Source organism: Tinamus guttatus, unplaced genomic scaffold, assembly GCF_059628265.1.
Source record: "Tinamus guttatus ecotype Peru unplaced genomic scaffold, ASM5962826v1 Tinamus_guttatus_pri_ptg000674l, whole genome shotgun sequence".
NCBI lineage: Eukaryota > Metazoa > Chordata > Aves > Tinamiformes > Tinamidae > Tinamus > Tinamus guttatus.
This window is the reverse complement of record NW_028289208.1, coordinates 949,885-975,460: the sequence shown is the minus strand read 5'-3', so window position 1 is coordinate 975,460 and position 25,576 is coordinate 949,885. Positions and strand designations below refer to the sequence as shown.

The following is a 25,576-nucleotide window of genomic DNA, read 5'->3' as shown; positions in this document are numbered from 1 at the left end:
ACTTATGACATGATTTTATTCTCTTGGGAGTAAAGATAAAGTCAATTTGGAAGTAGAGAACTAGTGTTGTTTGTCTTCAGATGGCAAGGTGGTACTTTTCAGACACTGCTTGTGCAATATAAGTCTCTTTTTTAAAAAAAACAAACAAACAAAAACCCCAAAAACCTGCTGTCAGGCAAGACAGAGCCTTCTGCTTAGGGAGATGACATAGCTGTTCTGTCACCAGATAAGCAGCGTGCAGTGATCACTTTGTGAGTGATCAAAAAGTGTATTTTTCATAGTAAACATATAGTCTGACACGGGTGCAATGCAAATTATCTGCATTCAGCAAAGAGTGGTCTGAGGAACAACTAAATCCAGGGTTCACTTTACTTGACTTTTCATTTGTGTCTTTCTGTCCCAGAAAGCAAAATTAATTTGCTTTCGTGAAACCAATGGCAAAAACTGTTTTTTCTGGGTTCCTTTGCAGCAAGGCTGCAGAGCTTTGGTGCTGCATGGCTGCTCTGTGCCACGGAGGTGCCGCTGCAGCCCGCAGGGAAAGCCAAGGCTCGGGCAAGGCGAGCCCCCGTTTTGGTGAAGTCAGCGGAGTCGATGTGTTATTCCCTCAGTCTCTGCTGTGAAAGCACAGCAATTATTTTATGCAAAGTGGTACGGAGCTTAGGAGAGCGACTCCTTTGTAGAAACACAAACTCTTATGAAAGCAAATGTAATGTAACGGCCTGAGTTTGGTGCGTGTCAGAAAGGCTCCTCGCCATCCAGCGTGCCCTCCGGCGGGGCCCATGGGCACAGGAGGGCTGCTGGGGGGCCCTGATGAGACCCAGCGAGCACAAGGAAGGTGGTGGGGCACGGGAGCACTGCTGGAGGGGAGCGTGGATGTTCTCCCTGACCCTGGTCTTCGTGAACTGTGTTTTCATTTGTTTATTTATTTCCCTCACAAAGAAAAGATCAGCACATTGCACAGCCTCTTTACTTTCAAGTGATTGCGTTGGCCAAAGTGTCTAGGTGCTTCTCTACTTAGTTATGAATAGATTTCATTTTTCTTCCTGTCAAACATAGAACAAAAAGTGCTCTAAAGTATAAAATGGAAACCTCCTCTTACTTGTCCACTCTCCCTTTGCCATGCTGGTGTTAGCTGTATTCTCAAAGATGAGTTGTTTCTTGGGTTAGCATTTCCTTGGCTTTGTGTTTATGCTACAATGTTATTTTATACCATTGTGGTAAATGAAGCAGTGCTCCAAGATGACATCCTAAACCCAGCACACTTACATGGGCAAATCTGGCTTGATCTTACTACAGGAACGTGCATAAAGTTGTTCTAGGCTGTGTATTGCCAGAGAAATATTTGCTGCCTTTTGGTGGTTAAAGGATGGCTTTGGTTTATGTGGAATAGCTACAATCTCGCTTCCCTGATGCATGAGGGTTCTCAAATACCAGGTACTAATAATTCATGGCACACACGCAAGAGCATCACCATTTCTAGCACTGTTGTTTCCTATCGTTGATTTTTGAGTCAGAGCAGTAAGAGAAAATGTCTGTTGTCTTCACTGAAAAGGCAGATTCAGGATTCTCACATAGAGACAGCTGGGTATTTTTAGTGTGCCTAGATATAATGACTTTATGAAAGCATTTTTTGACAAGTATTCTCTTTCATTTCAGGATTATATGTCTTTTCCTCATTAAATATTTAGTAGAAACATGTTTTCAAGTGACTGTAAAGAGATATGGCACTTACCCAGCTAACCCACCGAAAATCTCTGTGACATAGGAATAATCCCCTCCTGATTTAGGGATAGTTACTCCTAGTTCAGCATAACATAGCGATCCAAGAGCAGCGATCCCTCCTCCGAGTACCCAAATAATGAGCGCAAGTCCCACCGAGCCGGTGTGCTCCAAAACTCCTTTGGGGGAAATAAAGATTCCAGAACCAATAATGTTACCTGGAATACAAAAAAGTTTGGCAGTGAGGTAAAAGAAAGCAAGAAATGCATTTTATATATATATATTTAAGCTCTTTGAGGCTTTGTGGTGTTGCATTTTATCTGAGGAAGTCCTAGGGAAAATATTTCGGTTTATCAGAAATCAAACGACTCAAGTGTGTTCTCAGATTTGTGGAAGCATCTCAAGAGGCTGTTGAAGGTCTGTGTCAATAACGTTGGCGTTCATAAGAAGTGGCTCTGTGTCATGAACAGAACTACCTGTCACCTGACAGACCATGTATGGTGTTAGAAATGTTGTGTTTATAATGCAGATTTAATTCTTCCCAAGAGGAATCCGAACAAGACCCGGCTCATCCTCAGGGAGGAGGGGAATCCAAAAGAATGAAGCGTCATCTGTAACATAGTGGCTGTGAGGAGCTCTGGCCACAAGGGCAGATGTAAGATTGCGTTTGCAGGGGGAAGAAGAGCGGCCATAGGGGCGGTTTCGTGCAGGTGCTGTGTGTTTGCAGCAGGTACGCGCTGGCAGCTGCTCTAGCTGTGATCTGAAGTGAAACTTGGGTGGCAGATGACCCCCGAAGCAGCCTGTTCCCGGGGGCTGTGGCCACGCGTGACCCTTTCCCTGTGGACGTGGGAGGCTGCCCCGCGCCGCAGCGGCGAACGGAGGCATCCCGCCGTGGGATGCAGCGGGGACGCGTCACCGCGACGAGCGGCCGCGCGCGGGGCTCTGCTCCCCCTGTTCGCTGAGCTGCCCGCGAGGGACAGGGCCCTGCCCCGTGCTGCTCCTGCATCAGGGACTGCGGTATAAAAACAGTCTGTTTGATACCACAGTTCAATGGAGTCGCAAAGTGCTCCCCCAGGCACTTTAATTGGACAGGTAACAGTTCAAAGTAATGTTGCCCAAGCTCAGCAAGGAGGAAATATTGATAGAGATTAAAGAAACTGGAAGATACCCCCATGAGTTGTGGAAAAAAAATGTGGCACTAAAAAAAACAAAACAAAACTCTTTTTTTAAACTTTTTATTTTAACTATTAAGCTTTCAGGATAGCTACATTCATCTTTTTAAGGTGAACAACTGTCAGAAAAAGGTCAGAATTGATTTCTTTTTAGATGAAAGCAGAGATTCAAGCTGCAATTTTAAGAAACATGCTAACTATTAGAGGAATCGTGATAACGCCTTTAAAGAGGGATTGTTAAATCATATACAGTGCCTGAAAGCCGTGTAAAAAGAAAAAAAAATCTCTCCAGTGTATTGTTAAAGGACCCAGCAAGCAATTGCTATAACTGACTGTTTTTTATCCGTGACAATATTGAACCTGCTGTCAGGCGCTGTCTCCGCAGCCCCGGGGTGTCTTTGTGCAGGTGAGGGACCGGGCCCTCGCGCTGCGTGTGGCACCGCTCACCGCAGCTGCCACCCTGTCAGGAGAGCAAATCTCACACTATCTCATCTGAAAAGTAGCAAAATCCAAGGCAGGAACACGCCTGTATTCAGGAAGGGGCTGTGTGTGCAGAGAATCAAAGTAGAGAGGTGAGGAAATGTAATGCAAGGGGCTCCTTTAGCTTTATCCCCAGGCATGATTTCCACGGGGCTGTGTTTCTTCTGAGAGAAGCAGCAGCATGTTGAGTTCTTTCTCTTAAGAATGTTTTTTTTTGTGAGGGGGAGAGGTAAATAAATATGCAGACAATAAGAACACAGATTATTGAAGGCAGAATCTCATTGCTTATTTAAAAACTTGAACTTTTGATCATGATCTTGCAAAAAGCACCATGTCGTAGCACCAGAACGGGTTGGCCAACGGAGTTGATACTATGGAGAAATCTCAAAGCATCTGGCTGACTTTAGCCCAGGACAGCAGGTACCTAATGAACTTTCAAAGTCTCTTTCTGGAGCAGAGGATCTGCCAGGAGAGTCAGGCAGGAGGGGACAGCCCTGCAAACAACCTCTTTGAGCAAGATCAAGCCCTCCCCAATGCCTGGATCCAGTTTTTTTTTTTTTTTTTTTAAAAAAAAAAAGTGGTGGGGGGGAACAAATAAGATAACATAGGTAGAAACAGGGAAATTTGCAGAGGAAATGCAAAAACAAACAAACAATGAAAAACTAGGCCTTCCTGGCCTCAATTTTGCTTCCACTTCCCCTCCAAAGCAGGAGGATTGTACTAGAGGAGGTTACGTCAGCAGCCTTGCAACAGTGGTGGTCTAGGCTAGATGTGGGATGAACAAAAGAAGACAAGTCTCCAAATATACAGAAAATATTTGCAAAGAGGGGAGATTTTCAAGGGATTAAACTTTTTTACTTTTTTTTGCGTGTCCTTGCTGCAGAGATCAGATTAAGCCAGAAATAACTGGTTTCTGCTGACACAGGAGATGGAGGGTAGAGCTGAGGGAAGTCTCTGGTGGTGAGCCCTGGTGAGCCGTTGCTGGGGCACCTGTGGGATGCTCAGGGAGTCTCCAGCCTGGAGACGTTGTGGTTAAGGCTGGATTAGGGCACGCTGGGACAGCTGCAGGCACATCTGATCTCGTGCTGAGCAGGCCTTTGCGTTTGGCCATCCTTCCCAGCCCAGTTTTCCTGCATCTGAGCTTCAGTGGAGGTTTTGGAATCCAGCATTAGTTAATTCTGAGCTTCCTGTGATGCGTGCAAGGAAATGGCCTCCTTTTCTCTGTTGATCTTATCTTTTTCCTTGCCTGACAAGCAATACTTCCCCTACCATGTCCTGTGCAAGGGAGGCACCAGCCGTTTGCCTCTCCCTGCTGAGCTCTTCTGGCCAGTGGATGGGCTGGAGGAGGGGAATGGGGAGAGGAGCAGCAGCGGTTGCAGAGCAGTGCAGTGGAGCCTTGGCACAGCAGCCAGGGAGCAAGAGCCAAAGTCCAGGGGTTGGTGCAGTGTTTAGGCACCTCCATAGGATTTGAGGCCCCTAAGCTCCGCAGGCTTCAGGTCTGCATCCACAGAGAAGGGCACCTGTCATCATGGAGTGCCCAGTCAATAGTGGAGAGCTCTCAGTGCAGGATATGGGTGTTCCTCTCGCAACCCCAAAGAACGGTGGGGAGGGACATTTGTGGGCACGTGGTGCGGTGTGTCTTGGAATAACAACCTCCTGTTACAGCGCGACTGCCAAACCCGTCCTTGTCACGTGCAAGACCTTATTAAACTGGAAATCGCTAGCCATGACTTATAATTACACCCAGAAAGAATTATTCTTAACTAACAAGCTGAGGGGCATGGCAAGAGTTGAGCAGGCAGTTTTCTGGATATTGCTTCCACACAAATACTCATAGAATTCCTTGCTTAAGTGAAATATTCCATCATATTTAAATGCTCATGTCCTTCATTAGTGAGAATGTTGCAATGCAAAACTCTCCTTCAAGCTCATTATACGTTTCCTCCTATTTTTCTCTTGCAACATGTGCACAAGCCATATCAGCAGGAGTGGAAGTCCTACGCCCATTCTGACAACAAAATGTTCTTATGGAAGCGTGCCATGAATGTGGCAATGTGCCTGGGAAGTACCTTCACTTCACTCTGTGTACGACACACTTAAAATAGATATGGTGGAGAGACCGAGATAGTCAGAAAATTGGATGTCAAAAACATCCTGATGAGCAGCAGAATCTTAGAGGTGCTGCATTTCTTAGTGTGAGTTCTTAGGTAGAAGCACCAGCAGCAAGGCAAATGCTTTACTTATAAATTGGTATTTTAAAGCCAACCCTGCTTAGCAGGCACTGGAGGGAATCTGAAGAACAGCTCTACAGTACAAAAGAAATTGGCATGGGGAGATTTTCATTCTTGTGCTTGCTATGTGGCAAATAATTTGTTTCAGCTTTATTAATGCTGGTACTTTCAATACTCACTAAACTTTCTTTTTCTTGCCAAATGTGAATATATGGAAAATGTTAATTCCTTCTTGTAAATGGTCACTTTCGCTATTCTTTCATGGCCATGATAAGCAGTTCCGTAGCAAGAAACTCTAATTTGAACTGAAACTACTACTTGAATCGTGCATCTTCAGGCCATGGCCATGTTTTATAAAGATAATATTGAATGGGCTCTTGGGAACAATTGTGTAAATTCTTGTTTGTAATAAACTGACCCTCCTGGGAGATGTGAACTGTTGTGAGATGCTTTGGGTACTCAATGTGCTACAGTATCTACAAAAGTAGAGGACAGATAAGTTGAGCAGCATGAAAATGGGATGGTATAAAATAATGTTTGACATGTCTGGCATCTGTTTTGGATACTCAACACGATACTGGGGTGCTTGCTTTAACATCTGCGGCATCTAGTTGTCCACTGTGACTGGCAGTATCTGTTTAAGGTAAGAGAGGAGCAGAGGCTTGGTCTTGGCTGCAAAACAAAAGTGTGCTCTTACCTCTCTCTAGTTAAGAATGTTATTGGGACTGAGGGAGCTCATAATTCTTGCATAAATCAGACCAAGTCCTTTACTGGACCTGCTCCCTCTTGTGATAATTGCCTTGGCTTTCTTAGGATTTTTACCTTGGCTTGAACAGTATTCTTAAAGTGGAAGATAGACTGTGCAGGTCAGCTGGGCTCTGGACCAGCATTTAGAGCCTGACTGCTTGTGTGCTCTTCCTCTGCTTTTCCTGGGGCAGGGTGGAACAATCTGGGGTTAATTCCAAAGCCCCTTTGGACCATTTCCAAAAACAAAATGGCTTACTTAGCCTTTAGTGGCGTTATCAACCTCTTGTGCACTATTGAGAATGGGCAGCCTTTTTTTTTTTTTTTTTTTTTTTGAGGAAAAGAGCATGGTGATTTGTGAGAAAGTATTTGCTAAAAGGTGTGTACCTGCTGAACCCTCTCAAATTCTTGACATTAAACAATTACCAATTTTCAATAGGTCAGAAACAGTCCTTGAAACAACGATATGTTCTGTGGTATCCAAAAGTTTTGAGGAAAAGATGCTGTAAGAAACACCAATCTTGGGAATGAAATCCTCATTCTGTTCTATTCAAATGAGAATTTGTAAATGAGGTATTGGTGAGCCCCGACCTTGACAAATTCAGTGACTTTGGGTTTATTCACAATGACAATGCCCTCTGAGGGGGAGAGGAGAAAGGTAGAGAACTCGCAGCTATGCCTGCCTGCTGTTAGAGAGAGCCTTTTTGTTCTTAATAACTTGGAGAAATTGGTCTATAAAATTGCTCAAGAGCTGTTCATTCATGTGAAAAGATGACCTCTGTAGCGCTGCCAAAGTCAGTGAGACCTTGGGTGATCTGCTCTAGAAACTTTCATTGCACAAATTTGCTCTGCCCCTGGGGTGTCTTCATTCGCACCACAGAGCTTCCAAGATGTGTTAGGAGACTGGAGGGGTGAAAAGACATAGCTTTTTTTGTGCGTTCTTTTTATTTTTCCCTCTCATTCTCCTTTCTCATTATTCTGGGATATCAAAACCACTCTCAACACTGTCAAAAAAAGCCATGACATAGGGTTGAAAATCATAAGATCTTCAAAATGGTGTATTACAGGCTATTTTACTTGACTTTTGTGTTGTAATTTTTTAAAGCTGTCATTCTTCATATCTTGAAGACTTTCCAAAGGACTGTGAAGGTTGAATGTACTTTTCTCCTTGAACAAGCTGAGATTCTCATGGAATATTACAACTTAAAGAATTATCATGAAAGAAAAGGGAAGAAAAAAGGAACAGACACATAGATGACATAGGAGATGATAAAATGATGTTACCTAGGGGAAAGTGCATATTGCCACACTGGCAGTGAAGAGAATATTGGATCATAGGATGCAGATGAAAAATATTCCAAAATGAAGGAATTTGCCAGATCTGTTTTAAATATGTAAGAGATCTTCATTAGCTATGCTTTGTATGCAGTGCTGTTATCTACTATAGGAGATTTTTCTCTACACTGATGTTTAGGTTGTGTAAACGGATTCAATACGTGCTCAGGCCAGAGCATGTTAATGCTTCTGGTGCCCTGTGGCTTTGGCAGTATTTGCCTGTGTGCAGGAGGGCATTTTACCCGCGTTCATCACGGGCTGATATCTGCACTATGTCTTGTGTTACTACCACAGGAGAAAGCTGGAGCTGGCCCCCAGCTTTGCAGCTAGCTCAGGCCCTGGTGCCAGCCGAGCTCTGTCTCCAGTGGGGCGGCACGTGGATCTTGTGGCAAACTTTGCTGCTGAGCTGAATGCTGGAAAGCTTGTGCTTCCACATTTTCTTCCTTGATTCCAACAGCCATCTGTTCCATTTGGGCCCTTTGCTTGCAGCTTTGACACCGAGACCTGACTCGGTTGGGTTTCCCCCAACAGCCTTGCCCACATGTGCTGTGTTCACTTGTGCTGTTAGGTAAATGCTTCTTGCAAGCCTGAAGCAGTCAAGAAACATGATCCAGGCTTGAAAATTAGGGCATGTGATTTTTATTGAAAAATGGTGTTTTTAATTTGTTTCTGGCTTTTGAGCCATTAGAAAGTACATTTGAGGCCAGGATTTGAGGTTTTTAAAAGCAACTATGGGGGCTGAGATTCATTCTTTTTAAACAAAAAGTGAATTCTCATTAAAGCACATAAAGAACTCTATTTTGAAGGAAAATGCAAAATATGGTGCTTCTGATAAAAGATTTGGTAATACTTTATGCATTCAGTTAGAGTACAGAGTCCTTAGGGTGTCTCTTGCTTATCTATAGCACACACTCCATATAGACTGTAAAAGAAAAAATACTGAACCTTGCAGGCTGTTGAAAACATTCAAAATTCTTTAGGAATGGGCTCACCGATTGTACTTGGAGACCATATTTCCGATAAAACTAAGCAATTTCCTGTATGGTTAGCAAAAAAAATATTACTTGTTCCTTTTTACTGTTTGTGCTTTTCATTGAAGATACTATACATGGGTCTGTAATATGGACTAGAAATTTGTATAAGCAATCCTTTCCCCTAAAACGTGCAATATTAACAGATAGGAACTTCTGCCCTGTGTTCTTGCTGCTGTCACGGAAAGCAGTGTGGGACTGGTTGTTCTGTGAAGGAGTGCAGCAGGCAGTGTTCTTTGAAAGCTGTGTACAATATGCTCGCAAGCACGGATTGTGCCAGGCTTGTCCTTTTGCTGAGGCCTGTTCCTGATCACAGGAGGATCTGTGCCAAGCTAGACATGAGAACTGCAGCGCTTGGGGTCACTGCAGGCTCTGGAGTGGAGGTGTAGGACGGCATGACCTGGTGGGTGGCTCTGCTGTGGCCCAAAGCCCCGTTATCCTGGTGTGAAGCTTCCTTGGCTTTCATTGCCAAGGTGCGTCCCATGTTTATTCAGTCTGAATGGGAATTTCTCCTCAAATATAATAGTTAACACAATTAAGAATCATATTCCCTGACCACCTATTTTGTGCTACATTCCTAGAGTTGTAAGGGATGGTGCAAGTGTCTGTGTTAGTATTTTCTGCTACAGAAGGTTTGTCTAACATCCTTTCTCTGTGCTTTTATGGAATCCCAAAATATTAGATTCTCTAAAAATGTTTGAGACTAATCCACTTTGTCAATTCAGGTTCAAACTTTTTGCTGTGTTGGTATGCTCCATTCCTAACAGTATGTGGAGATGGTTTTCATGGATAGCTGTAAACCGAGGAAAGCTTCCTCATCTTCTCAGGACTCCAGCATCTAAATGGACATTGTGCAGTCCAACAGAAAGACAGCCTAGGCCATTGCTTGAAATAGCAATGACCTTTGCATTATTCCTGTGAATTAATGAATAAATATATTTTATGTGAATATGCAATGCTGTAAAGATTTTGGATTTCTACTTAGTCCTAGCTGAGAGGAATTGTGCTTTACAAATTGTTTAAATTCAAGTTAAATAAGAAGCAAACTATGTTAGCAATGTCAACGATGAAACTTAAGGTAAATATTTCTTTATTTGCTTAGCAGAAAGTTGCTGAACTAAGCTGCCTTCAGGCCGGCTAATTATGCCAGTTCTTAATTGGCCTTCAGGAGTTAAGCACTCATCATGGAGGAAAACCAGTGACCAGTTGTGACCGTCGGTGGCTGCTTGCAGGCTTGGGACGTGACACCTGCAAACCAGCCAAGAAGCAACGCACACAGCTCATGGTTTTGGTGCTGCCTGGAAGGGCTGGCCCAGCACGAGCAGTTGCACTGTCTGTATTAACTGCTGTAAATAACAGCTAGAAAGGGTTAAATAGGGACACGTGCCGGGGTACCGCGTGTTGGCACTGCTACTGCCCGCTCCTTCCTTGGGCTGCTTGTGTGGGTTGCGCTTGCCCGAGCTTGAGTTGGAGTCAACTAAGCATTTGGGCTTACAAACTTACTGGCATCCAGGGACTCTGATGGGTTAAAAATAGGCTGAGTGAACACTGCTGCATTGAGGCCTGGCTAGGGGTGATATGGTGAAGTTCTAGATATTTGATGCAGGGGCCTTGAACGTCTCTGCTTTGAAATAGCATTCACAAAACTCTTAATTAAGACCGGATGAAGGACAAAAGAATCCGTGGAACTTGTCATTAAAATAATAGCCATTTAATTTCATAAGCGAGTAAAAATATGACCAGCATGAGATAAATTATGGTTCCTCTGCTAATGCTTGTACAGGAAAAAAAGACAAATGGCTATAAAAATAACAATGATAATTTAACGTCTCCCAGGATTAGTGTTTAACAAAATTAAATGATCTTAAAATCTGACTTCAGTTCAAATATTTATGTTAAAATTCTTAGCAAGTAAGAACATGACCGATCACTATAAACCGTAATTCCAGCATTCCAAATGGATTTTACTAGGATAAGAATTTATAATCTGATTATGCTATGCCCAGTCCTGAATGTTTAAGTGTGTGTGTGTGTTTTTTTTTTTTTTTAATTAGACTACTTAGAATAAAGACAAAAGTGCTTTCTTTGATGTATTACTGATTTATAGAGAAGATACCTGCCTTTTAAGCACAAAAATATTGGTCTAGTCAATGAGGATTTTGAGAACCATTTTTTTAATTTTAACCACACCTTCATTCATAGAAAAAAAAGTTTTGAAAGACAAGTAAATATTTCAGCTATAACTTTAGTAATACTTGATGTAGACTTCTGTACAGCGTGATGATCTGTTTTAGTGCTAAGGTTAGATTTTGGTATTGCACAAGATACTATGAAGACTTATCAATATACTTCAATTCTTATATTTGAGGATGCTTGGTGATGATTATAGTATGACATTTTCCCTTTGTCAAAGCAGCAATGGCAATTTTTTCGTTAAATCAGGCTCAGTTTTCTTGGAAGACTTTTTCACTTGAGAAAAGAAACAAAAATCCCTTAATGAATGTAAAAACCATAAGAACGTTGTTGTATATTAATCTAGCTAAGAATAAAGCCTATTTAAGAGGATCATTTCTGTGTCTCATTGCAACCTCTTGCCCAGCCTTTTAACAGTAATTCCTATGCCCATTGGTACCACAGCAAGAAGAGATGACTGGCTTGTGTGAGAAAAAAGTCTGGAAAAAAAAAGCTTCAAGAAAAAGCAAAAGTCTGTTAAGGCCCAGACCACTCCAAGGGGAACACTGGGAACGTGCAGGTTGCATTACCGGCCACTGGTGAAGGAATGGAGGCCTTGAGACAAGTTTGGGATCTAAATCACTCAAATAATAATCTGGGCTGGAGATTACCTTTCCTGTTAGATGGTAGCCCCATGGCCAGTGCAATGCTAGCAAGGATAGTCCCTTGCTAGCCTCAGAATAGTCATTTGGTGCTTTCTAAAGTGGGTCAGCCCCCCAAAGAAGGGCTTGAGGAGTGGGAGTGATGGCCAGCGAGGAGCTGGGTGCCACAGCAAGGTCTCCTGGCCAGCTGGAAGCAGAGATGTTTGGCCTGGCTGCTGAGGCAGGTCTGCGTGCAGGTGCTCTGGAGCCCTAATTTCTCCTTATTCCCCTTTTCTCCCCTAAAACAGAGGGGGTTGCATCCCACAGCTCGGGCCCTGGCAGCCCCAGCTCTGTGCTCTGGACCTGAGGGCCCCCCAGCTGTCCTCTCCCAGCACCGTGTGCCCGTCTCCCAGCCAAAACTGCCCTCTTCAGGCTTGCAAATGCATAACCCTATTTCTGTACAGACTGAGATGCACGTCTGCGCTGCTAGCTAGCTCTCAAAGGAGCTCACAGATGGAGGTAAAAAAGAGAGTCAGACTGTGACCCTTGTAGGGAAAAACTGGGGAATTAAAAGCATTTTAATGCATGGAATTATTTAGATAATTCCTGGAGTAGCAGTGTGGCTAGAATATCATTCTTAACTTGAATTTTAATGAAGATTATCATCTTAGTGGCTGTCATGTTTTTGGTTTATTGTTTTTCCAAGTGTTGTTAGAACCAGCCTGTTTGCAAGATCATTGTATGTATCTTTTCCCTAGAGGGAAGAACCTCTATCCTTGTTTTCTTTTTTTTTATTTAAAAAAAGACTGATTTATTGCAAAGAGATGACTGCTCGGCAGAAGTAGCAAGTGGGTGCTACCTGCATGTGAAGATTGTGTTGTGGTGATTTTATTGCACCTAGAGAAACGTGTTGCAATTGGACACAAAGCTCACACTCTAGAAAAGGGCCATCAAAGCAAACTTGTGAAAAATTTGTGAGAACTCTTAACCTCAGTTTTTCAAACAGTGTGCTCAGGGTTGTGTTGCCCTGAAAAAGGGCTCTGAGGCAGGATGGATCCTGGGTGCTGCCAAGCACCTCCATATCCCTTGCACGTGCAAGTGCCTGGTTGCCTTTAGTACATGTGGGGAATCTGAAAGCTGCTTGGAAGTAGGAAGCTGCTGGTTGGGCTCTGGCTAAAGCCATATTGGGAGCTCTGCTGTTATATAGGGCAGCATAAGAAACTCTTTGAAGACTACTGGTTTGGAGCTATTCTCTGCTAGCGGTGGAAAGAAGCCTTAGAAAAGCAATAGGTGCACGTGTGGGTTCATGTGCTCTTTATGTGAAGCTCTTGATCATACAAAGCTGACTACTGCTTAGGCCACTAATAATTCAACCTCTGCCACAGTACCAAATAACTTAGAGAATTTGGCTGGTTAAAATGCTCAGCTTTCTGGAAGAGAATGCTCTTTTATCTTCTCTCTGCAAAAAAATTAGTAATAATTTGTCTTCTTTTTTAATAGAATAGAAAGCTAAATAAAAGCTTCCTTGATGAAGTTTGTCTTGAACTTCTCTTTTGATAACATAATGTTATGCATTGCAGATTATTTTAAGATCAAAAGGAGGCTAGAATGACAGAAACTGACTTCACTATAGGAAGGATGTATCAGTACTGTAAGTGACTTCCTGGCAAAAAATGTGATGTTGGATGTTATTAATACATAAAAAGGCAAATGGTCTCCATCAAAAACACTATTGAAAACCTCTGGTTTGCAAGGATTGTCTGAGATATCTCATGCCCACGTGTGTGGGCATATACACATTTGATATATTAATGTACAAATCTGCATGCTCTGCATGCAGGATCAAGGTTGCCTGACTGGGAACATGCTTTTGTCAGTGCCACTGCCCGTCTGCATTAATGCTATCCTGGCTTCTCTGCACAGACGCCAAACGCTTATGTGACTCTTTGTAGAGAACAGACCTCCACTAATGTAGATGGATGGTGAGGTGAACCTGGAGACAGTGCCTCTAAGGGCCATGTGAAATAATAAAGAAGATGGATGCAGAGCTAACACACGGTTTTATTCAGTTTTGAGTAACACAACTGCAGTGCGCTTATGTCAAAGGAGAAGTTAAGTCTATGATATGATTTCTTGTTGTTCTAAACTGGGAACTCCTTTTGTTCTCCTAATCCTTTCACCAGCTGCAAAAAGCTGCTCTTTTCAGGCATGCAGCCCACAGCTTTATTTCCTGCTCCTCTGTTCTGACTCTTGTACTCGGTCCGATTGCTCTACTTCCTTAACTTTTGACTTGCTCTCCCTCTGCTCTTGCCAGTGTTAGGTTATGCAGGCTGCATTTCATTACCATGGAGAGCAAACCTCAGCCTCCTGTAGCCTTTCCTATGCGCTGCAGCGAGTACCACAGATAAGGCAGAGAGTGGAGTAAGCTTTCTCCTGTGGGCTAAGAGGTATTTGCCTTGGTATTTTCTCAGTGGAGTAACCCTGAGTCACCCCAGGCCAGCTTTGCTGGGACTTGTTTTGCACCTTCCCTTTCCAGTTTCTTCCCTGGGAGCAGGCACCTTGGGCAGTGCTGCGGGTGGTGAGAAGGGGGTCTCTGCAGGGCACTCTGGTGGGTATCGCCACTGACAGCTTGGGTACAGGGAGGACTGAGGGCACCAGGGCTTGAACCTCCCTGTTGGCTGCATCCTTTGAGTGCATAAAGGAGCCAGTGGCACCCTCCAAGGAAAGCCTTCCCATGGCAACAGGGAAGGCTTCCTCCTTTCCAGTAATTTCCAGGCAGAAAGTGAATGCCAAGCCTGCATGTCACTGCTATGAATGGAGCGTGTGGGAACCCTCTCTAGTGCTCTGACAAATCCCTGTTTTGGAGCATGCGGTGCTGTGCTCTTACCTGTGCGTGGTAGGAAACAGCACAGCTTTAAGCCCTCTTTTCTAGAAGAACGATGCTATTAGGTCTTGCCAATACAGAAGTTCATATTTCCTAATGCTCTCCCTGCAAGCATGCTGGAGGAGGCAGGGGTCTTGTCCAGGACACTGTTGGAGTGATTGCTATCAGACAAATCCTGGTTTTCAAGGAAAGCAATTGATAGTGGAGTGAGGTCCTCCTAGAGATGCCTAAGGGGCAGACACCAGCCCATAAAACTGATACAGGCTTCTCCTCAGCTGGGGAATTCTGCAAGTGACAGCACTGCCCCTGGAAGCTCTCATGGTGCCTGCTACACCTGCATTGGCTTTCAGTATTTATCAAGTAGAAAAGTAATTGTAAAAAGCTGCTCTAAAATTCACCAAACTGTTTTTAATAACTTAAAGATTTTGGCTGTGATGGGGAATCTATAGGTCAGACAAGCACAATATGACAAATACAGCTTTTTGTCAGCTCAAATTCTTTAGTACTACACAGTTCAGGGGCAAGGTTACCTGCACCATCTTTGAAGCATAATTTGTCATGAAAAATGCTGACTTTTCCTATCTGTTCTTCTTGCTTGCTGTGAATGAGCAGGGCAAAAAGATTAACTGAACGGTCTGAAAAACTTATCAGCAATTATTGCACAGCACAAAAGCATCATCATGTCTGTTCCCAAAAGCTTGGCCCTCATGGTACCCCTTGGTACCTCATGGAAGTACCATCATTTGCCTAACTAGAAGGGTGCAATGAAATGGCAGGATGCAGTTTCATGAATTTCAAGAGTACCCCTGGTGCAAGCGTACAGAAGGGACAGGCAAATCCAGGGGAGAGACAGAGAGAAGAAAAATCCAGCCTGGAAGCTGTTCTGATGCCCAGTCCTGCTGAGGTACCTCCAGAATGGAAGAGTGTCCTTCTAGAGCTCTTTGAATGGAAAAATGTTCCTCCTTTAATGTAATATTTAACAAAAGATTAATTAAAAGGATTAAAAGCTTTAGCTTTGCATACATTTGGGCCTTTTTAACCTTTAGCCATGGAAGGCACAGTGCCCTGCCTTTTTCACCCCAGGGCCCTGCAACCAAGGTGTGATGGATGACACCATCCATGGCAGGACATTACAAGAACAAACAACTTGAATTGACTTGCTCAGGCTTAAATGAGAAATGGATCCCCCTTCTCCCCCCTCCATTAAAGTAGCAGGTTTTATTCCTCCTCCTCAGACCCCACAAAGATGAGCCCTGCAAAAGCACGCTCTGGATTTAGAGGCCTGTTCTTGAATTTCGGGCAATGCTTGTGCAAACCTAAACTTGGTATGACACTATAACCTGGGATTCACTAAGAGGATCTCTAATCTAGACATGACTCAATCACCAATCTCTGAGGGTGTATCATGGGAATTTAATCATGTTTAAAGCGAAGCCTAGTCTGCAATACTGTCTGGAACAGCAAAAAGTTACATAATGAAGGTCCTCTCTAAATCAAAATTTCAGGCAACAAGTAATTAAAACAATCTAAAAATAACAGCAATAATAGACTCATCCAAACACAACACACAACAGTTGGCGCATCTCAGCTTGCATTACTGGGATGAGAGGACGAACCAAGAATCTCCTTTAAGCTCTGCTGCTATTGCCCAGGACCTTACAGGAACCTCATTTTGGATGTGGATGTGAACACGACATGGGCTTTTTGCTATAGCAGTTTCCACTTGCAGGTTTCACGGATTCTTGATCAGGAATCACTCAGCCCTCCGCTTCCTGAAGAAGGTTCATTACTTTTCATTCATTAGTTTTCATTCAAAACTTTTCAGAAGTTTTGTCATTGTTTTGGGGGTTACTTAATTTTGGTGCTTTTGAGCACCTACACTTTAATGAATGCTTCTACCTGAGAAGGCTGTGAGACCACAAAGTGATTGGATTTCAAAACATGATGTTTTTGCAGTCAGGTGCCTTCAGGTAGGGCTTATGAGTTGGTGGCTGGAGGTGCCACCTTTGCGTCTCAAGGCACATCAGGGTCCTTGTCTTTGGAGCAGAGGGAACAGTGGCTGCTGCTGCAAAGGGCAGCCTGCCTGGCTCAACTTCTCGTGTCCCTGGATGCATTTTATCAATGGCAAGCATTATTGTTGTTAGATTTGTGGTAGAAGGGCTGTGTGAGACAAGCCCCTTAAACTTAAATAGTGAGAAGAGATGCCGTGCAACCACAACAGTGCAGTCTATTCACACAGACCTTCACTGAAATATGACTGCCATCCTGCATTCACTTATTTGGGTAATAAAGGATTAATGTGCTTTATACATAGCTGCTTTAATTTTAGGGCCTGATCCTACAAAGCAGTGAAGTTTTTGGCTCTACTGAACTTCAGTAGGACTTGAGGGACTCGGCACACATTACAAAAAGGGTCTTTAATCTTCCTTTGGGGGCTGGGCATGCTAACGGAGAGGCAATTCTTCTGTACATTCTTATAATATGTATGGGATTTGGGTACTTTTTGTTGCAGTCTACTTAAACCTTAATGCGTTGCTAGGGAACTAGCCGTATCCACAGTGAACAAACATGTCAATGTTGTGTCCTACTGGTCTCTGGCAGAGTTTAGCCTGAGAAGTTGCTTTATTTCTGTAAAATCTCCTATTTTTTTTTTCTGTAAAATCTCCTATTTGTCAACTTTATTCCAAATAGTTTAATTCTATCATGAAAATAGATATCCCTTCCAAGCTGAAGGCTAGTGTGTGAAGACACCACCCAGAATCAATTATTCCTTTTCCTGTTCTTTAAAAACGCTGATTCAGCTATTTTAATAGACTTGGGTCTAAGTACAGTGTTTGGACGCTTAACAAGCTTGGATACTTTCTGCTCTCTTGTACTACATAATGCTATTACTATTTTCATGACACTTATAAAGAGAGCTCATTATTTAGGTCTTTACAGTGTATGGCTTTTTAAGTTTTCAGACTGAGTATCGGAAACAATGAGACTTAAAAGCATTTACCAGAGTCCAAGTTCAGCACTATTAGTTCTGAAAACAAAACTAAAGCAAAAACCTCCTCCCCCAAGCCATCCACAGTTAGGAGGATTATCAGCTATCAATACACTATTTATCTCCAGAATTATTAATTCATTTTGTTCTTTAGTGTTTATGGAGCCCTTGAACACCCTTTCTGAAAAGGTTTGGTCTCTCTTTCATGGACTGTGTAGGAAGTTTTAAACAATAAATGAAACAAAACTTGAACTTGCAAGAAAAAGGCTGTTACCAAAACAGGACAAAATCTGGGCAGAGAAAAAACAACTTCGGAGGGAAGGGAAATGAAATATAGTTTGAGATGACCCTCCATTCTAAATAAGTAAACACTTCCCTGTCCGTTAAGCTCTCAGGAGAGCTATTAAGGAATTCTGAATATAATTCAAAAAGGCAACTTGGCCCTTTCTTTTCTTCTTGGTCCATTCCTTGCTACTCCCTAAGAAAAATGGATCCCTTGGGCCTTATGCACACAAGGATTTTTTTTTTTTATGATATAAAAGCGTACAACTTAAAGCCATAAGTTGTCTTATTCCTTGACAGTTATTATCCCCAGTCTTATGGGGAAGTGCATATTGATCCTTACCAAGGCATGGGTATGCAAGGAATATTCTTCTGGATTCACAAACCTCCTCATGGGGCCATAGCAGGAGTGAGAGATCTCACTGCAAAACATAAGACTATTAAAAGCCCATCACATAGACTAATAGTTGTGCCTCACTGCCATGATGATTGTGCAATATAACAGCAAAAAGAGGGAAGACACTTAGGAACCAAGAGATTCACCAACTAATGATGCTTTTTCTTGTCAAACCAGTAGTTTATTGTATCATGCATGCAGGCAAGTGTCCAAGTGCCATGACCTTTTTGGAAAACTGCTTAACTCGCAAAGAAAATGTTTAGTGTTAGAGCTCATGTTCTGTGTTCTGTTGTCTGAATGCATCTTGATACTGACTACAGTGATCTAGAAAAGAAACTTTTCTTCCAGTTTGATCGTTCATCCCTGTGTGACTACCTGACCCAAGCTTCATGCAGTTTCATTAACGTGTCTGGAGCTGATCTGGTGTCACAGGTGAACTGGAGGTCTCGTGATGGACAACCTTGTACTGCGAATTGTCATAGATCATATGATATTATGGATTTTAGTTCTCTGACCTAGTGTATTCAATCAAAGAATGAGATTTCTTCCTTAATTTGATTTTCCTATCTTTTGTGAGTCTAAATAAGGTCCTCATATTATTTAAATATAATTTTTGTGGTTTATTACTTCATCATGTTTGGTCTGATCTAGATAATGTGGCTCCATGTAAGTGCTGAAAGGGCTATTGTTCTTCAAAGCAGAAAAACTGCCACTCATCCAGATCAAGTGACCTATTTCTTGGAGTCATAAATAACCTTTCTGAGGTTTTACTGATTTATAATGCTATGTTTTACGCTATTCATATGAGGCCCCATGTCTGACATGCAATTATAACAGTATTTACAAATGAACACCACCAAAAACCCAACCTTTTTGTTTATATATCTGAAAATTGTAATTTATTAATTTTATTTTTTTCCATACATTTGGTACTATTCTAGTGTTACATGAATTGGGCCAATTAAGCTCTGTCACTTATTCTACTACCGAATGATGCAGATCTTCCTCAGGCTTAAACACTACCAGTATATTCCTCTCCACCTTCCTTACTTTGGGATCCAGTGGAATTCTTGTCTCCTGACCGAAAGAGATGAAGGACCCATGTTCAGAGCAGGAACTTTGAACTCTCACTAAATCTTGACTGGGCCATCTGTTACCCTGAAATCAGAAAAACGAAACCTACCAGTTTCTGAAATGGCACCGATTTTTGTAGACAACAGCTCATCTAATCTTGCTTTCCTACCCTGACTTGCAGAGGCCCGTGTCAGAACAACACTTTGGGAACATAAGCCAATAATGCATGAAGAGGTTCTGCTGAGGCTGAGATGTGGAAAAGATCTATCTGCCATTGCACACAGCTCTACCCTGCATGAGAGCAGGGTATGTTCTCTACCCCTTCTTGTTATACAGAGAGGAATACAGGATCTAAAAAGGAAATAGGATGTTGAGATGTTCACTCCATACTACGTTGTTGGCTCCTTGTTCTTCGTTGTGGAACAGCTGCTGAAAAATTCTTTGGAAGACCTTTTTTTGAGTTAAAAAAAAAAAAATCCCAGGATCAGCAGAAAAAAGAAAAAAAAGGAAAAAAAAAAAACACCGCTAGGATGTTTTATATTTGGGACACTTTGGTTCTGACAAATGCTGTCTCATTTTATCGTGCTGCAATCAGGATGACAAAAAAGTGTGGCAGCTAGTTGAAAATGCTCCCCCCACCAACCCCAACAGAAAGGGGGGCTTGAAAGGAAAAGTTTGGCACACAAAAAGGTCTAAACACAAAAAAGCTAAACCTCTACCAAACCACTTCTGTTTGCTGCGAGCCGGCCAAAGCAGAAAAGACTTTCTCAACAGAAAAGGCTACATTGTGCTAGAAGGAAATGAGCTGCAAGGCACAGGAAAAGAGAGCACGAGTGGAGATTTATGGCGCTGCTGAAAGCAGACTCTGTACTGCCAGATCAGAGTGAGGCTCTACCAAAGGATGCGCCCCTCTCTTCTCCATCTATCAGGGAAGAAGGGGAGTTCGTTTCGGGATATCTGAGCTGCTGATGACCACAGTAGAAAGTCCATTACTTCAGACTTCTCAGAGTGGTTTTGTTCATATAATTAAATTTTTCTACGTTTTAAAAAGAAGAAAAAAACCGCACACAAATCAAACCATACCTGCCAATTAATAACCTGAAAAGAAATTGTATTACAATGTTGCAAATTTTACTTAAGTATCACCAATTTTATAAAACACAAACTGAACTCTACATTGAGTTTGTGAGAACAGGGATGCCTGAATGTAACTTGCCCATTTTGGATGGGCATTCCTAGACTTTTCTTTCAAAATATAGGACCTGATTCTTGTTCAGCAAGAATGCCTTTTTCAAAATGGGTATTGTGCCGAACTACAGGTATCTATCATCTTTTTCTGAACATTAAATACCCATATTTCTTATACAAAAAAAGTGAACATGAAACTGCCTCTGGATTGTATGAAAAAAATTCTTTACAAAAGCCACAACGTGTCTACATGCTTTCTCACTGCTAAAGAAGACACAGTGTTTTCTCCAACAAAAATTGACTACTGCCTTTATTTGAACATAATTTGAAAAGAGGAAATGTTGAATTATTTTTCTCTGCGTACCAAAATTGGATCTGTCCTGTTGTCCTGAAAAAATGTAATCATGTTTGTGAAAATACACTGTGTGCTACACCAGCAAAAGCCTTGTAGGATAGAGTGCTCGGAAGAGTAGTTAGCCAGGTGCACAGTGGAGATAAGGAAGGCTCTCTTCAGAAATTATTTTTTTTTTCTTCTTTGAGAGAAATACTGAGGAAATCTATATTACTGTTACTAATCAGCAAATAGAAGTTACTGCTGGCTATACAAGCAAAATGCTCAGACACAGATCAGAGAAAGAACAGATTCTTGCTGCACCGTCATTGTTTTCCATGATCTTGAGTAATAATAGGAAGAATTCATCTAAGAGTGGTGGTTTCCTCTTTCTTTCCTATTTATCTTTTTTTCTGCTACGGTTCTGTAACATGTATCCTACTCCAGTAATGTCCATTTGGCCTGTCTGGGAATGAGCTCCTCCTCATTTAGTCAACTGACAAAGTGGTGAACCTGACAGCACGTCAGCTGATTAACTCATCAGTAATCACTCTCTTTAAGCATTTGGAGTATATGGAAGATGATGGGGTGACTCTGCAATAGCTGGTGTCAATACACATCCACTTTTCACTTGAGCACTTGACTTTTTATGAGCAGTATGAGTGTGAAAGCTGTTCTCGATCCACGTGCTGCTCCTCAGTAGTGTTTTGTTGAAAATAGCAGGCTAAGCAATCCTGTAGCAGGCTTCGGTTTTAAGGACTGTGTGTGGGACACGGGGTGTGTTAGGATGAGAAAAGACAGAGTTGCAAGAAGGGAGTGAATCCACACACAAGGAGGCTGGTGGAAGAGTTTTTTTGCGGATGGGGAAGAGGGGAAAAAAATCCTGTCTTGTGCACTTATGCCTCTGAACTTGGTGGTGTGTCAGAAGTGCTGCCTTGGAAGCGATACTACTCAGGCAAATGAAGACTTCCCTGTGACCTCCCTGTCTGTAAATGTTAGGTTGGGCAGCTATAATAATAACCAATGGAATAATTTGCTTATTCAGGTAATGATAATCCTGGAAAGGAACAATGTTTGCACTATGTATAAGGAGAATTCTACCATAAGGAGCTGTTCCCAACATGAAGGAGCTTTTGAGGTTTCACTCTTTCTGCTGAGACCATCAATAAGGAGTCTGACTAATGTTAGCTAATGCTGTGGAAGAAAGTATGTGTGATGTTTTGTGGATGACTTGGACATGTGCAGTGTGGAAAGTACATAGCAATAATTGAACATAGTGTCTACAGGCAATCTGATAATTTGATATTATCACTATGAGAGGACTTTGAATTGGGGACTTGCTTCTAAGGGGGTTTTGTGCCAAGCTTACATGTGAATAGAATAGGTCCTCTAAGCGTGTTTTTTTTTTTTTTTTTTTTAAAGCAACTCAGAATCAGTCGAGACAAATAACTTGATAGCCTGTGCTCAGCAATAGGAGGTTTATTTAGTTTTAGCTGATGCACTTTGTTATGGCTTGATTTGTAGATCTTCTACTGGGCATAACACAGCCTGACATAAAATCATTCCCATGTCTACAACAGACACTACCAAAATGTAAGTGTGGCTCTAGCTACTTTATGGGTGGGAAGGTGAGTGAACAAACGTTTTGAGATGTTTATATTTTGCTTGTTTCATGTAAAACTTCTCAACTTGTACAAGTTATATATGCGATTTATGCAAAAATGTTGCTTGCACATTTCTAATGCAAGAATGAATTTTGTTGTTCAGACTGAAAGTATCAGGCTGGTATCAGACGTTAATCAGGTTGGCGTTTCTAATTCTTGTACTTTCCTAAAGAACAGTGGAATGTGGTAGAAATTGCACAGAGCCAAGTTAGAGCTTCTTATTTGGCTTCCAGTCTACACAGGCAAAGCTCTCATTGAAGGCACTAAATAAGATTTTTTTTGTAAGGCTTGTGCTTATAGAAAAGATGTGTAATTATGGTCACTGCATATGGAACTCTTACAGAAGATATATATAAGCAGCTATATAGTCCGTGCATAAAATAACCCTTAAATTAAACACCGTACTTAGAGTAGTGAGTATTGGCAAGCTTAATTTTTGGCATAATTAGAAAGTTATTGATAGTTGGATTTTGTAAGAAATTGGTTCTCCCTGTATGTGACCACATTTAAGAATGAACTGTTCGAGTGCTCCTAAAATGAGAATGAGGCACTTTCCAAAACTCTGTAGCAGTCAGAAACTGCTGGAAAGACTTGTTACTATCACTAAACCCAGTGTTCAGCTTTACTCCTTAAGCATCAGAACAGAAAGGTTATGAAAGATGATCATAAGAAACATAAGAAAGGACATAAGAAAACTAGGGAAGTAGGTGGGGAAATAGGGAAGCTGTTCTGTAGGGTGAAACTAGGACAGGCAGCCATATATTTCTAATTTGATGCATTGTATACTTTTATTTTTGAGTATTATTTGAACTGGTATTTCTTAGGGCAAAGCCTTGTGAGAACTTGTGATTAAATGATGATGATATTTGTTAGTGCAATGAAGATTTTTATATCTCAGTTGTAGAAGTTGTAGGAAGAAAGCAGAATAGGAACTGCTGTTTTTCAGGGATTTAGCACAGGACTTGGGTGTTGGAGTAGCTGGCAGGAGGGGTGTCTGCCTCTTGTCACATTGTGGTCGGAGCTGATCCCCAAAGTGGTGCCTGTCCCCAGCTCAAGAGCGACTTCCTTAGCTCAGACAGCAGTGTTTAAGCTGGGTCAAGTGATATATTTGCATGTAGATAATTCTATTTCCCTCAAATGCAATTGAGAAATTTCATGGGGCTATAATAGTCGATGAAACGTTGTGAGACATGGAATTATTGGTATACTCTCACGGGTATCGGATAACAAGGATCACACCTCAAAGATCACCCCTCTTCTGCCTCATTTCATCATGCTAGGGAGCTCTCAGAAAGCAATCTGATTTTTTTCTCCCTCCAATTGCAAATCACGTAATCCTTTATTTTAAACAAGCAGAATTAGCATATTGAAGGTAACGACAAGCTTATTAATCACATATTTATAGTGTCATATTCACATATTTTCCAAAATACTCCTTGATGTTCCCTCCGCCTGTTACTAATTACTAGCAGATTATTACAGTATATACTGTACATCTATCTTGTAATTATTGGAATAATGTCAGCTAGAACATAAAATTTAGTGTAATGATTACAGATTAATATATCAAACTAAATTTATTTGATAAACAATGCAAAAAACCCTCTTACATTTTCTGCACCTGCAGCACTTTTATACACTATTTGAACAAAGACAATATCCAAGAAAATTCAATGAAAAATGGAAGACATTCTCCAATTAACTCATGTGCAGAGTAATAGGAGTTTTCCTTCAAAGGTGGCTCTTTTTGTTAATGCTTTCAAGCAACATGACTTTGACATGGAGCACACCGGCATTTGATATATTAACATTTGAAGGGAAATATAGTAGATACAAACAGTCGATGCATCATGAGAATCCTGTCGTTGGTGCAAAACTGTACCCTTCCCCCCCACATTCAATTTGGGGAAAAAAAATCTTCCACTTAGATATTAGAATTAACATACAGAAAACTTGCAAGTGAGCTTGTTGCCTAATATTAGTTCAAGTTAACAGGTAGTTAAGTTTTCTGCTGAGAGTCTTTTTTAAAATTCTCATTTAACTTGTTCAATAGTGGCTCACAAGCCAATCTTGTCTATGTCAGTGTCCTCAATCCACAGGCTGCCACCTTCTAGGTAGTGGTGTCATCTACAAAGCCACTGCCATTGCTACTTGTTGCTTTTTGCAAGATTTTGTGATATGTGATGTAATTTCATGTACCTATCCCCATGTGCATACACAAAAACCAAACCCAGACGCAACAGGATGTTAGGGTGGTTTTTCAAGTGACTTTTACCAAAATGTAAGGGAATTTGCAGCCAAATACCCAGTCTTTTTTTTTTTTTTTTTTGTCCTCAATGCAGGTATTCTTAAATGGTTTGACAGGACCAGAGGTTCTTGTAAATGTCAGCATTTTTTGCTACTTGGTATCTGTCTTTGACTAGATGAGAGGATGCTTTACGGGATTTATCTTATGTAATAGAGTATATATAACATTTTTATATTTACTCTGCATGCAACCTGTTGCAAATACCATGCTGCAAGCCTAGCTCGCTGGCTGATGTGGGAAAGGACCTGAAAAAAGCTGGGTTCCTGTTTTAAGCTGTAGTTACCTAACACTGGAACTAGCAGGGGATGGAGATGTCGCCTCCCAAGGAAAGCTTTTGTCAGGAGAAGCACTCGTGGGAGCGGGGAGCCAGGGACAGGGGCGTCTTGCCAACTTGTCCCGCGATATCAAGGCTTTGTGGGGACCTAAGCTCTGCTTCCCTCAGAGGAGCCCCAGCGCAAATAAAGGAACAAATTTCAGCCTGCAGCAATGAGGGGGAAAACCTTGGAAATAGAAAAGCTTGAATGAGCCTTAGGAGCGCAGAGCGGGGCCCAGCACGGGACAAATCCCCTTGCAGGGCATCCCGCGACCCGGCGCTCGCCCGCAGGGGCTCGGGGGCCCTCGTGTGCGCGGCAGCCCCGGCGCTGCCCCGCGGCGAGGCAGGGGCAGGTGCCCGCGCGCAGGTGCCGCCGCAGCCGCTTCGCCTCGCGTGGGGCGCCGCTCCACCCCGGCGCGCGGCAGCCCCGCGCTGGGCTCCGGGCGCCCCCCCGCTCCCGCGCCGCCCTTACCGATGATGATGGCGCAGGCGCTGACCAGCCCGATCTCCTTCTTGAGCGCCACGCGCGCGGGGCGGCCGGGCGCGCCGCGCTGCTCGCCGTCCCCGCCGGCCATCGCTGCCGCCGCTCTGCCCGCCGCGCCGCCCCGCGCCGCCCCCGCC

General features: G+C 42.5%; 1 protein-coding gene across 1 annotated transcript in view; it reads right to left on the bottom strand.

Annotated features, from left to right (window-relative positions):
- The window catches only part of SLC7A10 (solute carrier family 7 member 10), a 36,240-nt gene extending 10,703 nt beyond the window's left edge, over nt 1-25,537 (bottom strand). The window contains exons 1-2 of the mRNA XM_088536489.1: nt 25,428-25,537; nt 1,733-1,937 (exon numbers count right to left, since the gene is read on the bottom strand). Coding sequence (XP_088392615.1) covers nt 1,733-1,937; nt 25,428-25,530 — 308 coding nt within the window. The 5' untranslated portion in view covers nt 25,531-25,537. The remainder of the gene's footprint in view (nt 1-1,732; nt 1,938-25,427) is intronic.
- Nucleotides 25,538-25,576: the final 39 nt, after the last annotated feature.